The sequence below is a fragment of the Manis pentadactyla genome, chromosome 6, assembly GCF_030020395.1.
Source record: "Manis pentadactyla isolate mManPen7 chromosome 6, mManPen7.hap1, whole genome shotgun sequence".
Classification (NCBI taxonomy): domain Eukaryota; kingdom Metazoa; phylum Chordata; class Mammalia; order Pholidota; family Manidae; genus Manis; species Manis pentadactyla.
Genome location: NC_080024.1, coordinates 146,529,273 through 146,554,875, shown reverse-complemented (window position 1 = coordinate 146,554,875; position 25,603 = coordinate 146,529,273). Strand labels below are relative to the sequence as shown.

The window sequence follows — 25,603 nt, the reverse complement described above, 5'->3', positions numbered from 1 at the left end:
CATCCAGGCGTCATGTAAAGAGCAAGCCCCTCTAGCTGGTCCTTCAGCAGCTGTGCAGCCCCGTGGGCTCAGTCCAAGCAGCCACATTCATGCCAAACATATGCCAGATTTTTCCTAATAATCCCAGAAGCAACTGAGGCTTGTATTTTCTCCAGCTTGGTGTGAGTGTGGAACCCGCACCAACATGCCTTCAGCAGGGTGGACGTGCCTGGTGACATCATTTATCAGTGTCAGCAGCGTAGCTGGATTTGATGGTGCCACTACTTCGGGAAAATAACCCAGTACTTCCTGACTTGGAGGATGCAGATCTGTGGAAGTCTGAATTGCTTTTAGACCTTTGCAGTGACTGCAAGCATGGCATTTGTCAAATACCTAATAATACAGTAGTACTTTACTTAATTGCCTTCTTTAACATTCGTGGGAAACTATAAATAGTCCTCTTAATATGCACAGAAATACTTATATTCCAGATGTTCCCCTGGGGAAGGGGTTTGAGCTATAATTGCCCCGCTATCTCAGAAGCACTGAGACATGGAAACCTCACAGGCACGTTCTTTTCTTTCGCCTCCTACAGATTCCCACATCCCCATCCTCCGCGCTGGTTCAAGACGACCTGATCTCCCGTCGCTGCAGGCTCCAGGCGCCTGGAGCCACTCCCCGCACTTTCTGATTTCTGGAATAAACCTCAAGCAAAGCCTTCTGGGAGGAAGGCTCTAACTGTGCTTCTGGAGAGGGAGGTTTCCCGGGTCATTTGACTCCTTGCTTCCGCTTTTAAAGGAACCCACTACTGGAGGTGGGTTGAGTGAAGACTTCCCACTATTACTGAGGTTCACTTTTCTTGATACTGAGTTTTCATGACTAGTTACAATACCCCCGATGTGTCCATTTAGCAATTTTTCTCCACAATTTGGATTAGAACCTTGGCCAATAATTACTCTGAACTTTTTATAGGCTGAACTAAAGTTTGTAGGACTATTTCAATGGACTCATGTCTACTAGAATCAGAAGCATATTTTAAATCATGTTGGCCCTAATTTGCCCTCCTCCATGCATTCTAAGTGCATCTCTGAAGGCACCGTGCACCTGCTTGTTCACACGCTGGGCATGCGACTGGGGAGCTGGCAGAGCCGGGCGGGCTTGGAGGGAGGGTGTGGAGCTTCTGGGCCTCATCCATAAATTCTATGGACGGACAGAAGGGCTGCTTTCTGACTCCCGGGAAGTGTCAGGAACTCTGTCAGGAGCATCGGTATCAGGCAGAGCCCCAAGGAAGTCTCAGATCTGAGGATGTTTTCAGTAACCCAGCGCTTCATACTGTTCCCAGGAAGTCTTTGGGCCCCCATAGCCGCAGACGCTCCACAGCGGGGTTAACACAAATTGATTTCCAGATGCCTAGCTTCCCTGGGAATCTGCTGGGACGGACATGCCTGAGGAAGGACCAGGTCTTCTCTGTCAACCTCTCTTTTTCACCCTGCTTACAGAAGAAGCGCGCTTCTCATGGGAAGCTCAGCAAATAAAAACTAGAGGGCCAAGTCCAGTGCAATCTGACATATTAGTATGTAATGAAGCATCATACATGTGCCTTCTACATATATTTCTATTAAAGGGAAGCATAGCTTCGAGCTGGAGGTTTTAGTCCAAGTTAGGTGTTCCAAGTATTTTAAAGCTCTCTCCTTTATCCACTGTTGACAGAGCCCTTGCCCCTAGCGGGAAAACGAGCACGGAGGGAAATCGGCTGCGGAGCAGGGCTCTCTGCTTGCCTCCCCTGCCCTCTGTGAAGTGAGGTGTTATCCCTGGGACACATCTAACATGTTCATATGAATAGAGATAGGAAGGCAGATTCTTTCTAATAGACAACCTAAGTCTAATTCAGCTGTGGAGAGTGACTGTCAATTCATTCATATGACAGCCATTACTTGTAAATTAAATGAGCTAAATGGTTGCTCCAAAGTCTTGAATAAAATAAATTTAGAGCCCTTGATAAGTAAAAGCATTTTATCAAAAGTATTCTATTGGTAAAGGCACACTGAAATTAACAGTATTTAGATTTTCTTAAATCTTTCTGGATGAAATAAAATGCCAAAGTGAATGAATAATAGGTATAATTAATCATCATTTGCTAAGTCTTAGTACAGCCTTTGGGTTATATTTTCCCCAACTTAAGAAATTAAATGACTCTAATGATTGAATAACAAATCTTTGTAAATCAGATGGTGTCCTTTTATTCTTTTGGGTTGGGGAGGCTTTTAAAAAAATTGAAGGAAGAAGGCCTAATTGAGTTGTCAAGTGATGGATTAATGGAAATAATTTTTGAAGATGGATTAGTATGTGATTTTTGAAATATCCCTTGGAAGGAGTTCAAAGAATTGCACGCCATTGCTGTTAACGAAATGCCTGCTATTTATTTATGGGAGCAGGGAGTTGTTAAGACCTACATATGTAAAAATGAAAAACTAGGAATAGAACCGAAGCTGAACACACAAGTCATGTTCAATATGGATGAATCCATTTCTAAGAGGGGCATTTCCAATGGCATTTTACTCTTCTAGGTAATAATTGTGTATCAACCTTTCAAATATACTTATGTTGTTTTGATCAACTGTGAACTAATAATAATTGTCTCAATAACTCAATCTAGATAAAAAGGAATGCTTAGTGCCTTAGGGCCGCTAGAAATTTAAACTGTTTAAAATTCCGATTTAGATACATAAATCTGTGACAAAGAAGGACAATAAGGTGATCAAGTACTACTTTGAAGTATACAGATGTCACATGGGGATAAAATTTGTGGGCAAAGCAGAATGGAAACGCGGGTTTAAGAAGAAAAAGGAACATAATAGATGTTCCAAGAGTTAAACAAGAGTGGTTCGCATCCTCTTCAAATAAAGGATGGACGTTTTCGACTCTTCTGGCAGGTGGGCATCATTATGTATACTTCAAAGAGTTCTGTTAACAGCTTGTTTTTCAAAGACCACTATTTACAACACAGTGGAAAGTCCATCTTTTGTAACTATTGTGACTTATGACGAAAATTTTAAATGTCAACTACAAAATGTGTGAGGGGCTATCTAGTTTGTTTTGTTTTACTTATTACATAAGTTACAGGAGAAAACTTGTAAATTTTCTGCTCCAGGAGACTCAGGTTTCTTGGTATAAGACAGCACAGTTTCTCTCTCTCCTTCCCCATGGTAATAAGCAACCTGTCTCTCTGGGCCACGTGGGACTAAATGTGCCCTTTTGAGCTACCTGAGTGTTTTTAAGCTTGAGCACGCCGGGTCCCTTTTAAAGGGAAAACATCATCTGGATCCTTACGGTTGGCTTCTATTATTTCTATAGCAATGTTACTTACAACCGCAAAACTCCATATTTAACCCCTTGTACTCATAGCCCTTATACAGTGATTTATAAAACCAAGTTTACAAGTCAAAAATAAACCAAAAAACCAACAAAATGAGAAGTTTAGTTAACACAACTCTTTGCTAAAGCTCAGTGGCTCCTTTCCATGGGAACACAGCACAGATTGCCGGGGCAGTGATTTTGATTCACTGTTTTGCTTTCATTCTGATATACCCATATTCCTGGGGGCCATAGAATGACCCCCTGTTTGCCTCCCCTTTTCTCTGTTCAACTACAGTCAGATCTTTGCGGACCGTCAGCACAGGTGACATCACTGAGGATGCCACTAGGTGGTGTTACTGGGTGTCACCTAGTGAGAACCCTCCTTTACCAGATCCTATCTCAATAGTCCAGGGAAATCAAATGCTCCGAGGTGGTAAACAGATTGTAAAGAGGAATGCAGATGCCTCACTCTTGGAGTGGGATTTAGTTCTAAAGTGGTCATCAAATGACCCTGCATTCACTTCCATTAAGATTTTATTTTAGGTTAGCAACAAAATGAACACTATTATGGAGAACTTATGGGGCCCATCACATCCCTGGACTGCCGGAGCTCCATACTTAGATGCCAGTTTGAGACACAGACAGCACCATCTCCACTACTACCTCCAACCTGAGCACGGGCAAATCTTACTAATGTAGGCAGGCCCAAGAAGACATGGAGGAAAGAGGTCATGGAAAGTTCTTCCAGTCTAACCCATATAAGTAACTCAGAGCAAAGGCTCACTGGGCCCGGCAAAGTGCATGGCACTCGGGGTAAGAACTCCACCATTTGTTTGTTAAAGTGATTTGAATATAGGATCTAAGTTAATAAGTCACCCGTGATGGGCCTCTGATGACTGGCTTTGTTTCTAAATACCCCAAGATAGGTTCCTGGGCTTCTCCCCTTGATCCCAATGCCCAGACTGCTATGGTTCCTAATGCCTCCTATATACATAAATAAACCTAAGAAATGAAATAATAGCAATAGTAGCTATGTGTTACATGTCATGTAATATGTACAATCATAATATAATATATACACATAAAATAAAAACATAGACATTGTGGGGGTGTGCCCTGATACACTCAACTCAAAGACTCAAGTCATACTAGAATTTTTCAGTGCTTGGTATATTTTGGGCCTTCAGTATCCTGGCAACCTTACTTCTTCCAACTACATTATCAAAGCCCAATTCACGCGCATCAGCAATCAACTTTCTTCTGTGCCATGTGGTCCAGGGTAAACACAGAGGCCTTAGAGCTACATCACTTTGGCTTATATCTCACCCTTCTGACTTGATTTGCTCTCTGGCTTGAGAAAGTCACTGAGCCTTAGCTCTCTTATTTAAAAAATGATTGCTGAGGGGATTAAGTGAACTAATACACAAAAAGTTTTTAGCACAATGCCTGGCACAGAACCACTCAATAAATAATAGCTGTTCTTCCGTCATTAGTTTCTAAAATATAAGTTCACTCATGGCTTCAAGGAATAAAGTTCTCTGGATGAGTTTGCAAGCCTTTATGAGATGCAATCCCTTTCCTAAAGCTTAACTTCCTCCTGGGCCCTTGCAGAGCGTTGGCACAGTACCACATACACTGCCGTGTGAGGCCTCAGAAAGGGAGCAGCCGGCCCAGCATGCTGTACGAATGCACACAGCAGTCACAGGGGCAGAAAAAAGGGGGGGTGTCAGCTCTGCTCTTAAGAAATAATGGGTGGACGTATCACCTGAAATAAGACAAGATTCTGCGGGACTCCAAACTAAGCTTGCTCATTCAGGCCTCTGGACCTTCTGATATGCAAAACTGAATTCTCTCAAGTCTGACCAGTCCTTTTTGCACTTTTAAATGACAGGATTTTACTTTTAAATTACAGAACTTCCAAAAGATTCTGAATTGAAATCTCTGACCCCAAAGAGGACCGACTGGGTTGAACAGGAAGGAGCACTGAACTAAGGAGACACGGGTCCCAGCCTTGACGTTGCACAGCCTGGCTGTGTGATCTTGGATAACCCACTGCCCCACTCTGGACCTCAGTTTCCTCTTCTATCAAGTGAGGGGATGGAACTCCAAGGTTTTAGGCTCCCATCATTCTCAAAGGAATAAGCAGTCTCTTTGTAATCACAAGGATAAAGAAATGAGAGCATTCATAGGACTATAGTTTACAAAGCACTATCTCAGTTGGTTCCTTTAACAGTGCTATGAGGTGTTACCATTATTCCCATTTTATGGATGGGACTTTTGTAATTCTGAGAAATGAAGTAATAAGTAAAGCTATATTGCCACTGAGCTAAGAGGAGATTCAGATGCTTTCTATCAGGGACGCCGGATTTCCAAGTTTTCTCTCAATGTGTCACCATTTGATTATAGGAGACATTTCTTTACACTTCAAATACAGAAAATGCACTTTATCCTCACTACCTGTCTCTTCATATGGCTATGGATTCTACAGGACAGATCATGCATTCATTCATCAACTCATATCACCAGCATGTATTGGCCACGTTGGTAGAGCGGCGTTCAAGGTGCTACGTGGGGATACGAGAGAGCACTGAGTGTCAGTTGTTTCCAGGCAGCTGGGATAAAATGCACACAGTCTCCAGGTCTCTGCAGTCACTGATAGAGACCAGAACGCAGCCCAGCACCTGCAGCACAGTGGATGGGCAGATGAACGAATGGAGCGGGGCAGCTCGGATCTGGGGGCATTTAATCATGACCAGCTTCTTCAGGGAAGGTCCCCCTTCTGACCACCACTCAGAGCTGCTTCCTCTCCGCTCCTGTTCTCATAGCACCTACCACATCGCGACTGTTTTCCTTTGGTTTTATATTTTTACCAAAGTCATACATATATGTGTGTATATGTTAGAAATCAAATAGCACCCAAAGGCTGGTAATAAATCACAGCAGTCCCTCTGCTCCCTGCCCTGCCCCACCCTCTAGTTCCAATACCTGGAGGCAACCCCTTTGAACTCATAGCTGTTGCCTCTGGCCATTGCCTTCATATAACTACATAATATACTTATGTGGCCTGTTCTTGATTTATCCGTTTTAGATGGTATCGTCTGTTATGATGGATTACTATTTTAAATTAACTCATATTCTTATGGACTATATGAATGTTACTGATTTTGTTTCAAATACTCCATCAGTTCTGCCGTCATCTGTCTTTAACGTTGCCCTGGTGACCTCCTAGCCTATATTCTAGGGAGTCCCCTTCTTCCCAGTCTTCTCTCCCTGAGCTCTCAGGTCGACCCTGCAGCCCTTCAGTCTCTTTGAAAACTCCGAGCACCCTTTTCCTGGGCTACACTTCCTCTTTCCTGCATCTCAGTTCTTTGTCTTTTTGGTTTACTCTTTCATCTTTCCAGAGCATAACCTCCACTCACCTCCTATTACAGAATGAATGGCAGGTAGAGATTCTTCTGTCCTAGGTCTGAAAATCTATTTTGCCTCATATTTGAAAGAGTTTAGCAGGGAACCAAGTTCTAGATTGAATTCCTTTTTCTCAGGATTTAGAAAGTACTGCACCACCATCTTCTGCATCCAATGTTGAGAAGCCTGATGCCAACTATTTTTTTCTGCTTGGAGAGCTTTTCGGAGCATTCCTTTATCTCTGTTGTCCCCAGCAATGTCCCTTGGTGTGGATCTTTTCCCTTTGTTTTGCTGGGTATTCCGTTGGCTCTTTCAATGTGGAGACATACATCCCAGTTCTATAAAATGCTCCATGATTATTTTTCCCTGCCCATTTTCTCTGCTCTGTCATTCTGAAGCTCCTGTTAGTCAGATGTTGGACCTTCACAAATAAACTCAGAGGCAAGAAAACACTGCTGCTTTAAAACAAGGCTACAGGGCTATAAAATGGTGATAATTAGGGATTAAGAATAAGCATATTTTCATTTGGCTCCTTTAAATTTAAAAGAGCCAAATGAAAATATTCAACATGGGGGTCTGTAGGTAAAGTTGAATAAATTAATACAAATAATAAAAGAATGGAAAATATGAGAGAAAAGTTGAGAGACAGGGATGGTCTCCAGGATGGGATTTGTTGATGGTCCCTCAGAAGGAACTAGCTGTGCTGACACCTTGACCTTGAACTTCTAGCCTCCATAACTGTGAGACAGTAAATTTCTGTTGTTTAAGCCACCCAGTTTGTGGTACCTTGTTACAGCATACCTAGAAAACCAATACAATGACTGTACATTATAATTTTAAATATATATATATTCAATTGTGCCTGTGTTATATTAAACAGATACATTAAAATATATATTTTAGCATTAGAAGGGGGAGGTTTGATGTACTCATTCTGCCACCTTTCTCAGAAATCTATCACATTACTGGTTTACTCATCTGAGCACTGATTATGCACTCTTTGAGCTGTGGTTTTGCTTAATTCCCATTTGTAACCACAATGTCTGGTCCCTAGAAAGGACTCACTAAGTGTTTTGTGAACAAATAACTTAATGGGCTGAGAAAGTGAGGCAATGACCAATATGATGCATGGTTATTCAGGGAAGGCTTCTAGAAAGAGATAAAAAATACTGAACAATTGGCTCTGATATATGTTTTCATAGTTTTTCTAATTAATGCACTAGTGAAAAATCTCTTAACTGAAGGACTTACCTTATTAACTAGGCTGTTAACTCCCCAAATAGGCAGTCCAGGAATTAGGCATATGTCATATTCCAGATCCTCTGGATGACCTCACCAGTGACCTTTCTGTCCTTCCCTGAACCCTTTTTTTCACTCAGTAATGAATTCCTTCAACAGGTAGCTCTGAAGCAGTCACAGATACTTACTGAGCACAAACTATGTGTCAGGAAGTTAGTTGTGAGCAACAGAGAGAGGTTCTCTTCTCTTGTGGACCTTGAGAAGAGTAACAAATAATTATGTTAAAAGGCTCCAGTGCCTAGTTTATTTACCACATAAAGACTGTACAGACTTCACTCCCTCGGTATGAAGAACACACTCACTCCCTTGGTGTGATTCCCTAGAGCAGTTTATTGAAAGCATGATGGTGTGACTCACTCAGGACTTACTGGCACTTGTAAGAGGCAAATCCATCTCTGGGTTGCTGTGCTCCATTACTGCAAGACAAGCAGCATAGTGGAGCAGAAAGGTCATGATCTTTGGAGTTTGAAAGGCCCAAGATGGAGGAGCTGACCCAGGTCCTAATTCCTGGGCCTTGGTCTGTCACTAACCTGTCTGGGCCTCAGGGAGCTCACCTGTAAAAAGGTGGGTGCAATCCTACCTCATGGATAGTCAGGAGTATCTCATGAGGGAATACTTGTGCATGGCCATTTTTCTGGGCCACAGTTCCTAAACCGCACATGGAAACTGTCCTTGATATTAGATATTAGATTAGATCATCTTGAGAAAGCTCACTGCAAGGTATGAAACCTATGCTAGGTTTTCGAAAACAGTCTTGAAAAATGATTTTGTTTCCCTGTTTCCACAGACAGCTGTTTCCTTCTTACTCTGGGTCTGCGCAGGCTTTCATCACAAATGTCTCTGCTGGGGTTCCATGACTCAGAAGGCCACCACAAACTGGTGCTCTCGGAGGCCACAGACTGTGGTTTAGGCCCTGAGTCTTTCACTCGGATTCTCTAGCACTTGGTGTCTTTGAATCATGTATACCTCCTTACCTTGCATGCTTACATTTTGGAATTTGTGAATGGCCTTGATTCTAGGTTGAGTTTTGTGTTGGGGTGCAGTTAGTCAGACCAAGCTGAAGATGGCAGGAATAACTGGTCACTCCTGCAGGCCTATGGCTTGGAATGCTCCAGTGGTAGTCCTGACCTCTAACAGTTATCTCCCCCTGTTCCTTCAGTCCTGGCCCAAGGCTGCTGTGAGGACACTGTGTTGCCAGCAGCAATACGAAGGATGCCAGGGCGGTGGTCACACAGTGACTGTCATGCTTTGTGGAAAAGCTTACAGATGTTCTGGGACAGCCAGAGAAACCTGTTTTGTTTGTTTGTTTTTGCTTGATTCCAGGTATTTGGGGGCAGATGACTAATATTTGCTAGGTTTCATATATATGTACATAAATCTTTTCCCCTCCAGCCTTGAGCTTAAATATTAAAGATGACAACCATTATTATTCAAAACTCTAAGTAAAAGAGAATTCTCCTTTTGTGTACTCAAGCAAAATGACTTAATCAATTTCTCCTTGACTTACACAAAGGGAATTTGAAGTTAAAGTTCATGCTTTAGAAGGCACTACGTAGGAGACTTTTTTCTCCCACACTGCACATCAAACTGACTTTTTATTCAACTGTGAATGATATTGGGATAATTAAGATAAGCCTCTGAAACATTGGATGAAGACAAACAGGAATTCCACATACATAATTAAAAGAGAAATTTTTGGATGTTTATCATCAATGAATGCATTACACAATTCTGTCATTGTAAATAAATTACTGTCATGCATTATGTCTACATAGCATTTTTCAATTCATCCATTTTCCAAGTAAATGTTCATCTAAACAGAACAAAACAAAAATCAAAACAAAGGAAAATGGGGACTTAACTGTAGGTGTCCTCGTTTAAGAATGATGTCCTTCCATTGCAGCTTGGAGTAAAATGAGAGGACGTTGGACTCGTTTTATGCTTTTTCTCTGCTTCTTTAAAGATCATTCAAGGTTTCGACTCTGATGAACTTTAGCTTTACCATATCCCGGTGGCATGGGAAGGATTCTGGAGACTGGGAGAGAAAGCTGAGAAAAGGCAGCACAGTGCAGGTTAGGATCTGCCTAAAAGGATGGTAGCAAAATGCGCACTTGCCAGTGTGAGGGTGATGACGCCTGAGGCCTTACCACTCCAACAGGTACCAGCGAGCCTACATCCCTGAGGGGGTCTCATCAGAAATGCATTCTCCAGTGCCACCTGACCTACTGAGCCAGCCTCTACATTTGCTAATGAAATCCCCATTAGCCTGGAAGAAGCACTACTTTATGGGATATTTGCCATCAGCTAATTCAAACTTTTTATAAAAGAAGGAAGGGACTTATCCAGGTCACTGAGTGACAACATGACCACTTACTGTTGCTTGTAATATCCTCTGCTCATTTGTTTGACCTCTCCAGCACTTCTTAAATTCCCACTACTGCTATAATCCCTTTTAAATTCCTATTACTTCTAATTTGCATTTCTTTTTTTTTTTCCTTGGTTAAAATTGCTAGATTTTTTCCCCCAAAAACACTAACCTTTGGCTTTGTTGAGCCTAATACGTATTTTGTAGTTCATTAATTTCTGCTTTTATTTTTATCATTTTTCTTTCATTGGGCTTATGTTGCTATTTTTATCTAATTCTTAAATTGGCTCTTCGGCTTATTAGGTTTTAGATTTTCTTCTTTTCTAATATAAACATCTAATGCTATAAATTATACTCTATCATTTTTGCTGCATCTGACAAATTTGATACAGAATTTTTAGTTACTGTTTAGCTCTGAATATTTCATGATTTTGATGGTGATTTTGTTTTTAATACATGAACAAATTCGAAATGTTTTATGTATGCTTCCATATGCATGGAGCTTCATAGTTATCTTTTTAATTTCCAATTTTATGAAATATTTTTGTGACTCTAGACTGTGGTACATGATATCAATCTTTTGAAATATGTACCAAAATAGGTGTTAAAATTTCCCAAAGAAATGGTAAATTTGGTGGTTTCTCCTGCAGAGCTGTCAATTTTTGTTTTATATATGTATATGAGGCTCTGTTATTAGTTGCATTCAGATTTAGAATTGTTACATATTTCTGGAAAATTGGCCATTTCATCATTCATTCATCATGGCCTTTATCACTAGTAATGCTTTTCATCTTAAACATCACTTAGTGTGATATTGACATCACTTGATTTCTCTTTTGGTTAATTTTTTTTAGTATAGGATTTTTTTCATTCTTTGACTTTTAATCTTTCTGTACTATTATGTTTAAGAAGTATCCCTTTGACACAGCATATGCCTGGACTTTATTTTTTGTTGAGTCTGATAATCTCTGTCTTTTCATTGGAAAGTTTAGTCCTTTTACATCTACATGATTACTGACAAAGTTGGATCTTTATCCATCATTCTCATTACATGTTTTTTATTTGTTCTACTCTGTTCCTGTTTTTTGTCTTTCTTCAAAATGTTTTCTTCTTTTTGTCATTCCATTTTCCCCTCCTCCACTTATTTGGAAATTAGGTGCAATATGTCTCTTTGCTTGGTGGTTACTCTAGTTAGCTTGCATGCATAACAAAACTTAAAGTTAATAACATTAGGGTGCAGCTGAGAAACTTTGGAAGTTTAAACTCCAGGCTTGCTCCTCCCCACTTGTGTGCTACTGTTGCCTATTATTTAATCCTAATCTTTTCCCCACAGACCAAGTATTACTGCTATTATCAATCAAGTGGAATTGTTTGTCTATGGGTGTGTGGGGAGTGTGGAAAGGTAGAGGGGAAAGTGAAGAAACATGATAGATATTATGAGCGAAAGCCAGTTAAGACTTGGTAAGGACTGTAGACTTTATCTTGAAACTAGGAGGCCCTAAAGGTTCCTTCTTGACTTTGAGAAAACTTACCCTGGTTGGAATATGAAGAATGGAAAATGAAGACCTGAAGGAGGAAAACCAGTGAGTGCTACTGTAAGCCTTAGAATGAGTTACACTGGCACGGTGACATCAGGACAGAGAGAGGTGGCAGCTTCCAGAACACCCTAGCTGTTCAGTGGGTTGGATTTGGTGAGGGGCTGGATCTGGTGGGTGCAGAGGGAAGCCAAAGATTGCACAAGATTTCTTATTCAAGTGGAAATCATGAAATATGGTAGGAAGATGAAGAGTTGACTAGATATGTATCTCCTTAGGCTTATGAAAGCTAGAAAATTGGTATGTGTGTGGAAACTTGTATGAGCCCTTCCAACAATGGTAGCTCCTTTCAGAAGACCTATGTCTTCAGAATCCTAGGTGTGAAAACAAAGCTGGGCTCCTTGTTCAAAGACATTCTTGGCTTCAAGGTGGAGACCAGGCAAGGGCTGGAGTCCAGTTTCCATGTTTATTCCCTGCCTCAGCTTCGGCACACTCGGACCATTGCACCTCTTCCATGACCGTGGCCTTCTCAAAGGTTTAATGCTATCGTATCAACCTGCCAGTGTCTCTGTGTGCACTTTCTCCCAGAACACAGCCCAGGGCTCCCAACCTTGTGCACGCTCCATGCATCCTGCCCTGTGCATCCGCAGCCAGAGGCGCCCATGCAGCCTCTTCCCCTTGCTGCCCTCCTGCACCTACAGCTGGGTGTATTCTGAAAGTGCAATTTTTGTTGGTCTCCCTTTACCAAAACACATCCAGGAAGGAGATGAGATTGCAATGGAGCTGAGTTCTATCAGAAACCCGTCTGGTTTTGGAGTAGAGGTTTCTAAGTGCCAGGAGAGTCAATAAAGTGGCATTGTCAGTCTGAAATAATTCTCAGTGCCAAACAATAGGGGGATGTGGAAAAGATCAAGATCTACACATGATGACACAGATGAGCTGCTTTCAACTCTAGCAAGCTCAACACCACTTTTTTATAGTAACAAATATTTCTGTAATTAATAAATACAGTAATAGCCCCCTTTGTTATCCCAAAATCAAATTCGTAGGTCATGTATCTACCCAAGTGCATAAATTTTTAAAAATTGAGGAATAATTGACATATAACATTATATTTGCTTCAGGTTTACAACATAGTAATTTGGTATGTATATACACAGAAATGATCACTATAATAAGTCTACTTAATATCTGTCACCATACATAGTTACAAAATTTTTTTTCTTGTGATGAGCACTTTTAAGATCTACTCTCTTAGTGACTTTCAAACATGCAGTGCTGTATTATTAACTATTGTCAACGTGCTATATATTATACCCCCAGGACTTATTTGTTTTGTAACTGGAAGTTTAAACCTTTTGACACCCCTGACAAAGTGCATGCTTTTTAAATTAAAAAAAAAAAAGGACATACTGGCCTGCTTACAGTATAAACAAGTTGAATAGAATAAAATCTTAAACATGTTTAATCCGTTCATGTAAAACCACTCTTGGTATTTCAGAGAGGTAAGTAATCTAGAGAACTGGTTTAAAAGGTTTGGGAAGGACTGGAAGAGCACACAGGTTGTCCAGGACTAGTAACCACAGGACTCACTACCCGCTAGAACTGGAGAAGCCAAGGGGAAAGTGGTGTTACCCAGAGCCTTTGATGCCCAGGCTGCTGCCCCGCACACCCGCCACAGCGTGCACACCGCACGACCCAGAAACCAGGGGCAAGTGGCGTCTCCCTGATGTCCTCTTTCAGCCTCTCCCAGTGTCTCCCACTGGCAGACCCTCCAAGAAGCCAGATGGGAAGCAATCTGGAAGCTGTATCTTGGAGGTGTCTGGCTCCAGACGTGGAAAGCAGGGCTCAGAAGGAGCGTGCAGAGCTGACAGATAACCATTCCAGTTTGCAAAATTTGGGGTACAACTACATTTGAAGATCCAATGAAGAAGCCAGATGCTTGAATCTGCTTTTAAATGAGTCGGAATTTAATAGAAGTAAGACAATGTTCCACTAAATGTTATAGACACTTTCTATATCTGATGTTTGGAAAGAGAAGGCTGAGTATGTGTATCCCCATGGAAGTACAGTCACTGAGGCAATGACTACAGTCCAGCCAGGTCCAGGGGGCCATAGTGCCAACTCAGCTGCTGGGGGTGGGTGTGCCCTGGCTGATGAGATTCCCAAATGGTTGAGTTGACAATTCATAGTAAAAAGTGTAAATAAAATAGAACTCAGCTGCGTTGTTACAAAACCCAGTATATACTAAGATCATGCCAAAAAGCTTTGTGTTTATATGTAAAATGGAGTTAGGTCTTGAGCTGAAATCATTATGAGCAGTTTCTTTTCTTCACCTTTGTGAATATCCATCAGGACATTCAAACTTTGAGCTGGACTAAACACTGTAGAAAATCTAATTTCCTGGCCTCTTCCCTTCTAAATACCAGTCATGCATCTCCCACCCCCCTTTTATGAAAACTAAAAATGCTTCCACAGATTTTCAATCCTGTCCTAAAGGGCACTACTGCTCCTGCGAGGACCACTGGTACAGTTGATTATTTTTGACATGAAAATATTATGCTATTAAATGAAAAGCAGGTGATAGAATGGTATTATAAAACACCGCTTTTTATTATTTTAGGACGTATTTATGCATCTCATACACATAAGAAAGGGTTTGGCATATATACACCAAAAAGTTAACTGTGGTTATCACTGATGCTGGGATTTGAGGAATAACTGTTTCTTCTGTTATATCTGTATTTTAAAAATTTTCTACTTCAGAAATTTTTTAATGCATTCAGGCGGAAGACCCAAGAGGTCAGGCCAGCCAAGCACGTAGGTGAGGATCCTTGTTGGCCCACAGGATCCGTCAGAGCCCAGCCTGTCAAGCGCGACCAGCCACTTGACCCAAGTACCTGATTCAAGCATCGCTCGGACAAACTCTGGTTCTCCCAGAAATGTGACCTCTTTCTGCACACAAACCACTCTCTGGTGCTCACTGCTCCTTAGTGAATGGAGTGTTTCCTTCTTGGAAAAATACTGCTGGTCCAAAGTGGGTCATGCTGTATTTTTGGCTTCATAACACAAGATTTTCTATAAGGATAGGAGCTCCCTGAACTTTGTGATGTAGGAACAATTCACCCTCATGGCTGCGCTGTAAATCTCAGGTATAAATCGCCAAACTGGAAGACCCAGTCCCAGGCCTGGACAACCGTTTCCCACCCAGGGCCAAGGTGGAGCATCAGGGAGATGCAGCGAGAAGGTGGGTTGCATGCTGGATGCATGTGGCAGGCCTGGCGCTGAGGGCCCCGCAGAGAAAACCAAGGAAGGATGGCAGGACGCAAACGTGGATGTGGTGCTGTTGGCAGTGGGCCCCAGCATTTTCCAAGCCACTGCCCAGTGGGATCTAACCCAACAACCGTCTCCACGGCAAGCCGCACGCCCCCAGCCTCGCCCTGCCCAGGCCCTGCGTGGATCACCCGGCAGGGCGTGGCTGTACCTGAAACGCACATCCCCCAGGCCCGAACGCTGGGGCCAAGACCAGGGATAGTTTCCAGATGTGGGCCTCACATCTGGGCCCACCACTGGGAGTCTGCTTACTTGAACAAAGACTGTAAGTACTCAAACCGAGGTCCAGACAAAGCTGCCAAGAGCTGGCGAGCAGATGAGTGCAGAACAGACCCTAATTAATGGCTCCAGAGCAGGGAGACAGCCGTGCCCTGTGGTCCTGCACTGATACATGTGAAGCGCCCTGTTCTGCCCTTACAGGAGAGGCAATGGCTTTGTTCACAGCATTAAAACGAGGGGCTCAGCCTTTAGGAGGAGCAGAATTCCAGCCTGAGGGTGACTCCCATTTTCAGCCTCCCAACCCTTCACCTTCCCCTATCCACATCATCTCCTAACTGTATTCTCCCGCAGTGCTTGGGAAATAGAGCATTTCACACATTTATAGCTTAGTGGGCCCCTTTAGTCCACCAAATTCACCAGATGCACACTTTCTTTTATATATGACCATGCGATGTGAGCACTTTCCCCACTTGATAGCAGGAACTGAAATGAATAGACCCACTAACATTCGTCTTTGGAAAAAGTAAGATTCCCGTGACTTGGAGCAGTCTTACACTTCTAGAAAGAGGGGAAATGTGTTCCTCCAGCACACTTGTTAGGGGCTGAAGTGTTCCCCCACCCTCCTCGCCAAATCCCTGCTGGAGTCCTGACCCTAGTACCTCAGACTGTGACTGTATTTGAACATGGGGGCCTTTGAAAATGTTATTATGTGAAAATGAGGTCATTAGGATGGGCCCTAACCCCATCTGACTGGTGTCTTCATAAGAAGGGACTGGACACTGATGCTCGCAGGGGAGCCTGTGTGCCACGTGAGCGCAGGGGCAGGAGGGGCGGCCGCAGGCAAGGAGGGGCCCCCAGGAGCCCCCTGCTGACACCTGCTCTCAGATGTCCAGGGCGAGGCTGGGGCATAAGGCGTTTTGGACTGTCGAGCCACCCAGCGTGTGATACCTGATCCATCAGCCAAGCATCCAAAACGGGGGCTGTGCTGCTGGGTAAGCCGCCTGGCTCGGGCTGGGGGCCAGGCTGCTAGCAAGACTGGGGTGCAACGGGGGGCAACGGGGAGCCCTGGGTGCGGGTGTGTCCTCGGTTGGAGTTTCCATCGCCCTTTCACCATCAGGAAAGCGCTGTTAAACGTCACTGCCTGGCCTCTGCTTTGCATGGGACATTCAGAAGAGGGTGCTACTGAGGGTCCCCCAGTCCAGACTCTGAAAGGGCAGGTCATGCATCCCTGGGGTCTCAGGAACAGTTTGGGGGTGGCTTGAGGAGAGCTGGCTGCCTTCAGTGACGCCGGGGCACACTGCTCTCCTGTTCCCTGCAAGGAGGCTTAACCAAAGGACAAGAGGAAGGCAGGCAGCCTCTGAAGCAAGGAGCTGCAGGGCCCGTCGGCACTCAGCCCCAGGCTCCCCGGGCTCCCCAGGCCTGGGGCGGCAGCTCCTGAACAGCATCCCAGGTCCACACTCTCCGAACTTAGGACTCAAAATACAGAGGCATAAAAAATGAGACAAATATGTTGGGCTACATTTTTTAAACCCTTTGCAAGGAAAGGAAAAAACAACCACCTGATGCTAAATGTTAAAAAATGAAAACAGAAAAGATATTTCTGTGATTCATATGATTAAAAAGGCCTCATAGTCCTAATACAAAAAGAGCTTCTAGAAATAGATGGAAGGAAAGAAGGAGAAAGAGAAAGAGACAGAAAAAGAAAGGAAAGGAGATAAAAGGAAAGAAGAGAAAAGAAAATGTGGGCCCTATTCACAGAAAGAAATCCTGAAACACCCCACGGAACTGGCAAAAACTCTCATTTTACTACCACACTGGCTGGCCAGTCTGTGGCAAGACAGGCTCTGGCACATCGCAAGTGGGGATGTGAGCTGGTATATCCAGTCTGAACGGGAATGTGGCCCATGCATCAAAACTTACAACTAGACAATTCCTCTTCAGAGGGTTTACCAGTAGCTACAGGCACACATGGATGAGGACATTCATTGCAACCTTGTTTGTGACAGAAAACAATGGAAACAACTGGGTGGCTCTTACCAGATTCGGGAGCCTCCCTGGGACAGTGACCGGGCCACTGAGACGCTGAGATGACACGCTCCGAGTACGGCTGGGGAAGAGCTCATGTTGTTAGGACAAGCGAGCAAGGTTCAGGACAGTATATATAATTTGCCACGTTTTTTATCCAAAAGGATGGAAGATAAGAATTTATATTTGTATTTATTTGGTGTTGCAAAGCATGGCTGAATAAATTTAGGAAAACTGTTTAAGGAGGTGACCTGCGGAGCACATGGATGGACAGGGGTGAGGCCTAGAGGCAGCCTTTCTGTTCTCTCCTTTCTGCACTGACTGTTGAAAGGAAGATGGTGTTACCAATTCAAATTTAACTAAATATATTCTTATTCCCAAGGGGTAGGGAGGATTATCATGTACTACAATGGGAGACTGACATCTCTCAAATGCAATATGGCAATATGTGTGTGCACAAAAATTTAATGTCAGGGATCCTAATTGCATGTTTTATACTAAAAGCTAATTAAAACATCATGAAGTATATGTATTGACATGGAAAACTAGCCATAGTATATCAGGGAGTGGGAAAGTAAGTTACATACTTATACATATGGTCTATACAATATTTGTAAACATGTAAATATAGATCCAAATAAACTCTGTAGGATAAATACATCAAAATGTCATCAATGGTTATAGCTAGATAATAGGTCAAGATCAATTTTAATTTTTGTCTTTTACTTACCAGACTTTTCTGATATTATATATTACTATTATAATGAAAGTTAATTAAAACTAATCTTCCAGATATATGTGTAAATATGAAAATACAGTGTTAAATAACTCTAAAATCTATATTCAATAGCTGTGCTAAATCTGCCATTAACATCCATCCTGTCACAGTGCCGGCTTCTCTGTCATGGACATTCATCGTCAATATCCTTCTCTGTCAATCAACTCATCTCAGGGAAACTGAGTGATGGAGCTAAAAGGGTTTTAGGTTTGTCTTAGTTTCTTCTCAACTGGATCTTCTGCTTTTTCTACTGTTAACATTTATCATTTATGTAATTAAGACATAAAAAACAATTTTAAAAAGCAACACTTTTGTCTCACAGTTAGTGGTTTTCAAAGCTCTTTTCACAGACGACTTGCACACAGTTTATGCCTAAGCAGGCGGGGCCCCAATAACTATGGAGAAACAGAGACTCAGGGGGGTCTGAGACCTGCTGGGAGCTACCAAGCCAGTGAAGGGGAGCTGAGTCTGGGCCACGCTTTCTAACACATGGTCCAGGGATGCCCATTCTACCTGCTGTGCACATTTTCATAATCCTCCTGACATCTGAAGGCTTGGTTTCAATTCCTACTCCACTGGAGGAAGTGGGCAAAGTCACCCACTGTGCTCAGTAAAAATCCACAATAGGAGAGGATGGCTGACAAGAGGAAGCAGCCCTCTGCAGACACTACTTGCAGGGCCCCACACTGAATCGCAATGAAATCTCAAGAACTCGCTTTCCACTTTTCCCTGAATATGCTTACCATTGAATGTGGGAAGATTCACAAATATTTCCAAGTAAGATTATTTCCATTAAGATAAAAAAATTTAGAAAGAGTACCTCCTTTATAGATATTTTAAAAATGTTCTTAAAGGGTAAACTTATTGAAGGTAAAACTATCATTACCTCTGCTTAGTTAGCCCACATGCCCTCCATCCATCATGGAAGATTGGGATGGATGGATGGATGGACAGATAGATGACAGTTTGAGATCCGTTAACTGAAAGAGGTACGGAAGGAGGGAAGGCAGGCAGGAAGGAAGGGAGGGAGGCTATTGGGCTGGTCGGATGGATGAACGGAAGGACGGTTGAGATGGGAGGCAGGCTGGCTGGCTAGCTGGATGCAGTGGAACAATGGGTGGGGGGTGGATGAAGATGGATTGGTAAATTGATGGAATGATGGGTAAAGCTGAAACTGATATTAAAGTTTAACAAGACTCTCATTCAAGTACTGTGGCCTATTTAAGCTTAGGAAGAGAGCAGTTGCTGGAATAATTCTCTTCTCTTCTAGGTAGGATGGAAATATCACAGCTTTTTTTTAAAAATTTTATTTTGGTATCATTAATCTACAATTACATAAAGGACATTATGTTTACGAGACTCCTCCCTTCACCAAGTACCCCCCACATCCCCGTTCACAGTCACTGTCCATCAACATAGTAAGACGCTGTAAAATCACTACTTGTCTTCTCTGTGTTGCACAGCCCTCCCCATGCCCCCCATATCACAGCTTTTTATACTAGTCTCATTAACAGCTGCCAAGATGGATGCAAAGCCTTCAAGCATGATCCTTCCCCTTCACATTCACAGAATGGCATGGAGAGTGAGAAGAGGCTGAAATGAGGAGGCACAGGGTTAGCATCCTTATTTATAGGTGAGGGAACTGAATTCCCCTTGAATAATGAATGTTCAAGCTATTAGAAACCTTATAAAATACCAAGCATTTAAAATAAAATTGTAGACCACAGCAATGAACAAAGAGAGAAAGAACAGGGTCATTAAAGTCATACAGTGGGACAGGACAGGTCACCCCACTGTGGTTACTGCCAAGGCTAAATTGTAGAGTGCAGTGCCATCTGCCTGGTGTCCTTCCTGTCCTCCCTGAAAGCACTGTATTCCGCTCTATTTTAGGAGTGCCAAAAGGTGAGTTTCTAATTCCATTCTTCTCCAGTTCTTTTTCTAGTACTCAAATCTGGGCAAATATCAGACTTATAAAAAGATGTACTGTTTTTTTGGTATTTTAATTCAGCCGTAAGTTTAAGCATCCTGAACTTCCTCCTCTTTGGAATCCATCACCTGCTGTCTGTGGAGCTGCACCTGCAAAGATTTCCGAGCACACGTGTACCTGCTGGATTGCCTGCTAGGCCATTAGCAAGGCCACTGGACAAATCACATGCTTGGGTGTTTTAGATTCTGTTACTTTAATGACAGTGAAAAGCTCCAGGCTGCCTGCAATCCCTCCCAAAGGTTTTGGGAGAACTGAGAGTTTGTGTGAGAAATGTGAGAGCTTATGTGAGCAAATGTCAGTGGGCGACAGGGAGTTCTAAGACACCTTTGCCTATGAGGAAGACAGCCAGCCATGGTCCTGAGTTTGTTGGGGTCTTTTTATTTTCACCTGTAAAAACAGTGCATTCTTCTTAAGGCACTGAATTCAGGTGCTAAAGCAGATGCTGCCTGTATCCCATCCATACCCTTGTCTTTCCCCTTCAACACTAACAGGCACAAATTCCAACTGCCAGCACCTCATTTCATGTCCTGAGGACCCTACCCTCTCTTGACCTGGAGTCCCCCTTTGCCACCTGTGCCACCAACTAAGTGCCAAGGAATTGATGCTCTTGGGCGCGGCCTCCCAACGATGGTGGACAGGACTTGGTGTATAAATAGCCCTGCTCCCTGGACCTTCAAGCAGGTAACTCTGAGGTGTGCATTCTTTATTGGTTTCCAGAGTTTTCAGAGTAGATTTAAGCTTAGGTCACCTACATGGTAGCCAGTTTGGTACCACACGCTTTCCTGGCTACCTCCCATTGCTGTCTTCCTTCCCCATGCCCCTGCCAGCATCTCCTGAGACCAGCTCCCAAACAAACTGCTCATCTGGAATCTTTGTCTTCGGGTCAGATTCGGAAAGAATCCAAATAGAGATGGGTGACCGCCTCTACCAATGGGGTATTGCTGTGGGGCACAGACATCTGGGAGAGTCCTCACAAAATCTTAAAACCCTTCACAAAAAGTGTGGCCCCTTCCAGAGCCTGCACTGTGGATTACAGTTTGGGGCCCTCTGATGCACTTGGGGGTCCCAGCAGTAGCAAGCTGATTAGGGAACCCCCACACAGAGGCATTGAGAACACAGGTGTGGGTGGGCAGAGGTTATATGCTGCTGTTGGGATAGTGGTACCATGGAGGACTCCCTTGCCCTCCTCCACCACCCTCCCTGGGCACTCACCTAACCATGAGGCAGGAGGTGGAGGGGCCATGGCAGAGGGATTGGAAGGGAGGGAGAAGCACAAAAGGGGAAGCAGGAGGCCCTCCTGCATCCCACTCATGACCTTTTCATTTGACTTTATTTTCTATGAAGTATATTTTTTAGTGTTTCTTTCAGGGAGGACCTGCTAGGGGTAAACCTTTCATTTTTATTGATTGGAGAGGTCTTTGTCATGTCTTTGCTCTTGAATAGTAGTTTAGCTACATTTTGATGTCTGCCTGGGTTGTTATTTTCTGTCAATATGTGCACTGCCTCTGACTTTTCTTGTTGATACTGAGAAGGCTGTTTTCAGTCGGACTGTTGTTGTCTTGAAAGGAAGCCTATTTCCATGCTTTCTAATCTCTGGTTTCTTAATCCAGAGAGATTTAATCTCTTTTTCCCTCTCTGGTGTTCTGTAGTTTCATTTCCATCTGTCTAGGTGTGTCTTTATTTTTATTTATCTTGTATAGAACCCCCTACCACTTGAATGTGAATCATGTCTCCTGTTAATTCTAAATTAATAAAATGTTCTGAAATGCTAAAATTAATAAAACAAAATCTCAGCCAGTATCTCTTTGAGGATTGTCACTCTCATTCTTTCTGTTCTCACCTGAAATTACTATTAAGGATAGGACAGCTCTTGTTCTTCTATCCTCCCTGTTTCTGAGGATCTCATTAATATCCTCTGTCTCCCATTGGCTCCATCTTCCAATTTGCAGATTCTTTCTTTAGCTGTGTCTAAGATGCTGCTTAACCTCTCCACTGAGTGTTTCATTTAAATGGTCTTACTTCTCATTTCTGGAAGTTCTGTTTGGCCCTTCTTAAAATCCTCCTGGTCATATTTATCCTCATTAGTTTGAATCTCTTCTGTGGTTTGTATTTTAAACATATAACTTTATACTTTCTATCTGAACATCCTATTATCTGAAAGCAGTGACATTTCGGACAGATGCTTACTTTCACTTATGGTGACTATGTCTTTTAGTGTTTTATAATTTTTTATTTTTATTGTAAGCTTGCTTCCACAGGGATGCTCTTGTTCTGTCCTATGTTGTTTTCTGTGGGAACCCAGTGCAATTTGGGACACAGAAATGTCCCCCCATGGTGGTTTTGCTTTTGCTAGTCCCAATGCCTTGGGGATAGTCCAGGCAGTGGGAAAAAAAAAAGCCCACCACCTCTGCACAGCCTCCTTGGGTCCCTTCCCTCACATGGACCTTGGAATGTCTCTGCTCACACAGCTCCTTGCACACATCTTATGGCACCACAGACAACACTCTGTTTTGAGGCCATGTGTCTGTTTCCTCAATTAATCTGTGAGCCCCTTAACATTCAACTGGCCTAGTACAGAGCTCATAAATATTTGCCAAATGAATGAGCTCGGACAAGGAACTCCTCATCAGTTTCTGTGAATGGGATATTTTCTCCCATCTACACCTCAAGGATTCTTGAGAGATCACAGACCTTCAAGGTCAGAAAGTGCTTTAATCCAGCCCATTAGACCACTGCATTAAACACTTAATTCTCTGCCTAAGATAATTAACTACAAGGCCTTCACAAGCTATGACGCACCAACAGAGGTACCTCTCCGTGCCCTTCCACTGCGTGTGGCAGCTTGTTCTCCACCCGTTACTATCTACCGTCTTTGGGCCTTGTGAACCAGGAATGGTTACGATGGAAAAAATTCCCCATGTGGTGACAATTTCAAATTTTTCTGAGACCAGGACAAGGCTGTACCTGGGGCTGATTCCCTTGGGTCTACCTCGGACTTAACAATGCTTCAGAATCAGACGGCAGCAGCGGAGAAAGCAGCTGTGTTAACTCTCCATGTGCGTGACCCGTCCCTCATTTTGCCAGCCTGACTGAACAGCCGTGGCCACCACACACTCGTGCTTGTATGTCACTACGGCCAGGCCAAGAGAACAGAGCTGTCCAGTCGGTGTGAAGTTTTTGATACTCAGCACTCTATACGGAATACATAAGCTACCTCTGAATTCTCAACATTCTTGACAATGGTAAAGCCATTTTTGGTTTTACCAAACGTTTCCTTTTTAACTCAAGCATTCCGTGGTAGTGAAAAAAGCACTGGGATCGCAATGGTTTGAGTAGCTCCAATAGCTATCGTTCTCTGCCCCCTAGTGGCCGCATTCCAAATTGTAAGAACCCTCACATTTCTTAATTTTCCTCGTTGCCTCTATTCTTACTGTTTCATTGTTCATGAAAAAAGATTTTCTTAAATTTGCCACAACCTCAAAGTTCCCTGTGCTAAAAGTTAAATGAATAAAGTGTGCTTTTACTGGAAAATGTGTGTGTAATCAGAGGCATTGTCCCCCACATAAGGAGTCTAGAATTTAGCAAGTGATTTCCTCTCATTCTGCCACAGGCTCCATCCAGGGCCATCCTCCACCCCTCGTAATAATAAATACTTCCCGGGACGGCTGTCAGTCACTCTGGGAACCCTTGCTGGACAGCTCCCTCCGATCCAACATGAAATGTTCACTCCCTCCCCAGCTGTATTCTGGGACCTGGAACTTCCCAAATAGACCTCAGCCTGCCTCCACGTAATGTGGTTGTCTCGTTCCCACCCCTGGCCTCCTGTCCAAACCAAGAGCAGCCCCTTCCCTAATGCTTGTCTCCTGGCTCCCACCTCTTCCTGTGCTCTCCACTAAGCGGTGTGCTGGGGCGGCTTGAATGTGTGCTCACCGTGGGGTCTGGCCATACCAGCCACGGCTATTTCTGGTGAAGGCCATGCAACCATGTCTTTATTGATGCCACTAAGTCTGTGTGTGTTCCCTTATCAAAGACACTATCTGATGGGCTCCTATTGAGTTTCTGTCTCCCAACACCCCCATCATCCTCACATGTAAAGTGGCTGAGCCAGGCTGCTCTCATTCTGTCCTCACAACAGTGGTTTCTTTTGTCAAAATAGTCACGGGGACATAATTTTCATCGCTTTTTTTTTTGCCAGGAGACCAGATCATAATCTGCCATAAAGAGAAATTCCAACCCGAAGGGTTTCGATCCCAGAGGAGAGAACTTCCTAAAGGTTCTCTTTCAGGAAGAGTAACGGGACACCTCTGGGGCCAAGAATCAAAGTCATGTTCTTGGCCTTGAACCCCTCTGGCTTCTCAATGTTTTGACTCGATACATTCAGGAAACTAGTCCTTTGTGATAAAAGCTGCAAATATTGTTTTCAGCCTTTTGACTTTGCTTACCTTGTTTGTTTAAAAATTAATAGGCTTTATTTTCAAGAGCAGTTCTGGATTTACAGAGAAATTATGGAGAAAACAGAGTCCCTCATGCCCTCTCTCCCTGGCACACAGCTTCCCCTATTATTGACATCTTGCAGGAGTGTGGTACATTTGTTACAATTATGAGCCACTGTTGATACACTATTATTAGTCACTAAAACCCATCATTTACATTTGGATCCACTCTTTGAATCCTACAGTTTTATGGGTTTGGACAAATGCATACTGTCATATATCCACCGTTATTACACTATCACACAGAAAAGTTTCACTGCTCTAAAGCTCCCCCGTGCTCCACCCTTTCTCCCTCCTTCACCCCAATCCCTTGGCCACCACTGTTTCTTTTTACTGTCTCTATAGTTTTCCCTTTCCCAGAGTGTTGTATAGATGACACTGTGTATCCTCTGCAGCCTGACTTCCTTCTCTTCACAATGTGCATTTAGGATTCCACCTCCTCTTATAGTGACTAGATACTTCATTTCTTTTGGTGCTGAATCACATTGTTGCATGGAGGCACCACCCTTTATTTGGCCATTCGCCTCCTGAAAGACATCTTGGTTGCATCCACGTTCTGGCAATTATGAATAAAGCTGCTTTAAGAACCCATGAACAGGTTTTTGTGTGGACATAAGTCTTCAACTCACTTGGGTAAATACCAAGAAGCGAGGTCTCTGGATCATATGGTAAGAGTATGTTTAGCTTTGTAAGAAACTGCAAACACTTTCCAGATGACTGGGCGATTTTGCATTCTCTCTGTGAGGAATGTGACTTTCCATTGCTCCACATCCTCACCAGCATTATCAGTTTGGGAAGCGCTGATAAAAAAGGTCCAGTGATCTGTTG

At 43.2% G+C, this 25,603-nt stretch overlaps 1 protein-coding gene and 1 long non-coding RNA gene across 6 annotated transcripts in view; one reads left to right on the top strand and one right to left on the bottom strand.

Moving 5' to 3' along the window:
* BCL2 (BCL2 apoptosis regulator) overlaps positions 1-4,193 on the top strand; it is a 214,686-nt gene extending 210,493 nt beyond the window's left edge. The window contains exon 3 of the mRNA XM_057504251.1: positions 575-4,193. Within this exon, the coding sequence (XP_057360234.1) occupies positions 575-670 (96 nt within the window). The 3' untranslated portion in view covers positions 671-4,193. The remainder of the gene's footprint in view (positions 1-574) is intronic.
* LOC118907749 (uncharacterized) overlaps positions 1-25,603 on the bottom strand; it is a 102,019-nt gene that overhangs the window by 59,446 nt on the left and 16,970 nt on the right. For all 5 annotated transcript variants that reach the window (XR_008998376.1, XR_008998374.1, XR_008998373.1 and 2 more), the window contains 2 exons: positions 9,903-10,088; positions 7,993-8,235 (listed from right to left, as the gene is read on the bottom strand). This is a non-coding gene — a long non-coding RNA (uncharacterized LOC118907749). The remainder of the gene's footprint in view (positions 1-7,992; positions 8,236-9,902; positions 10,089-25,603) is intronic.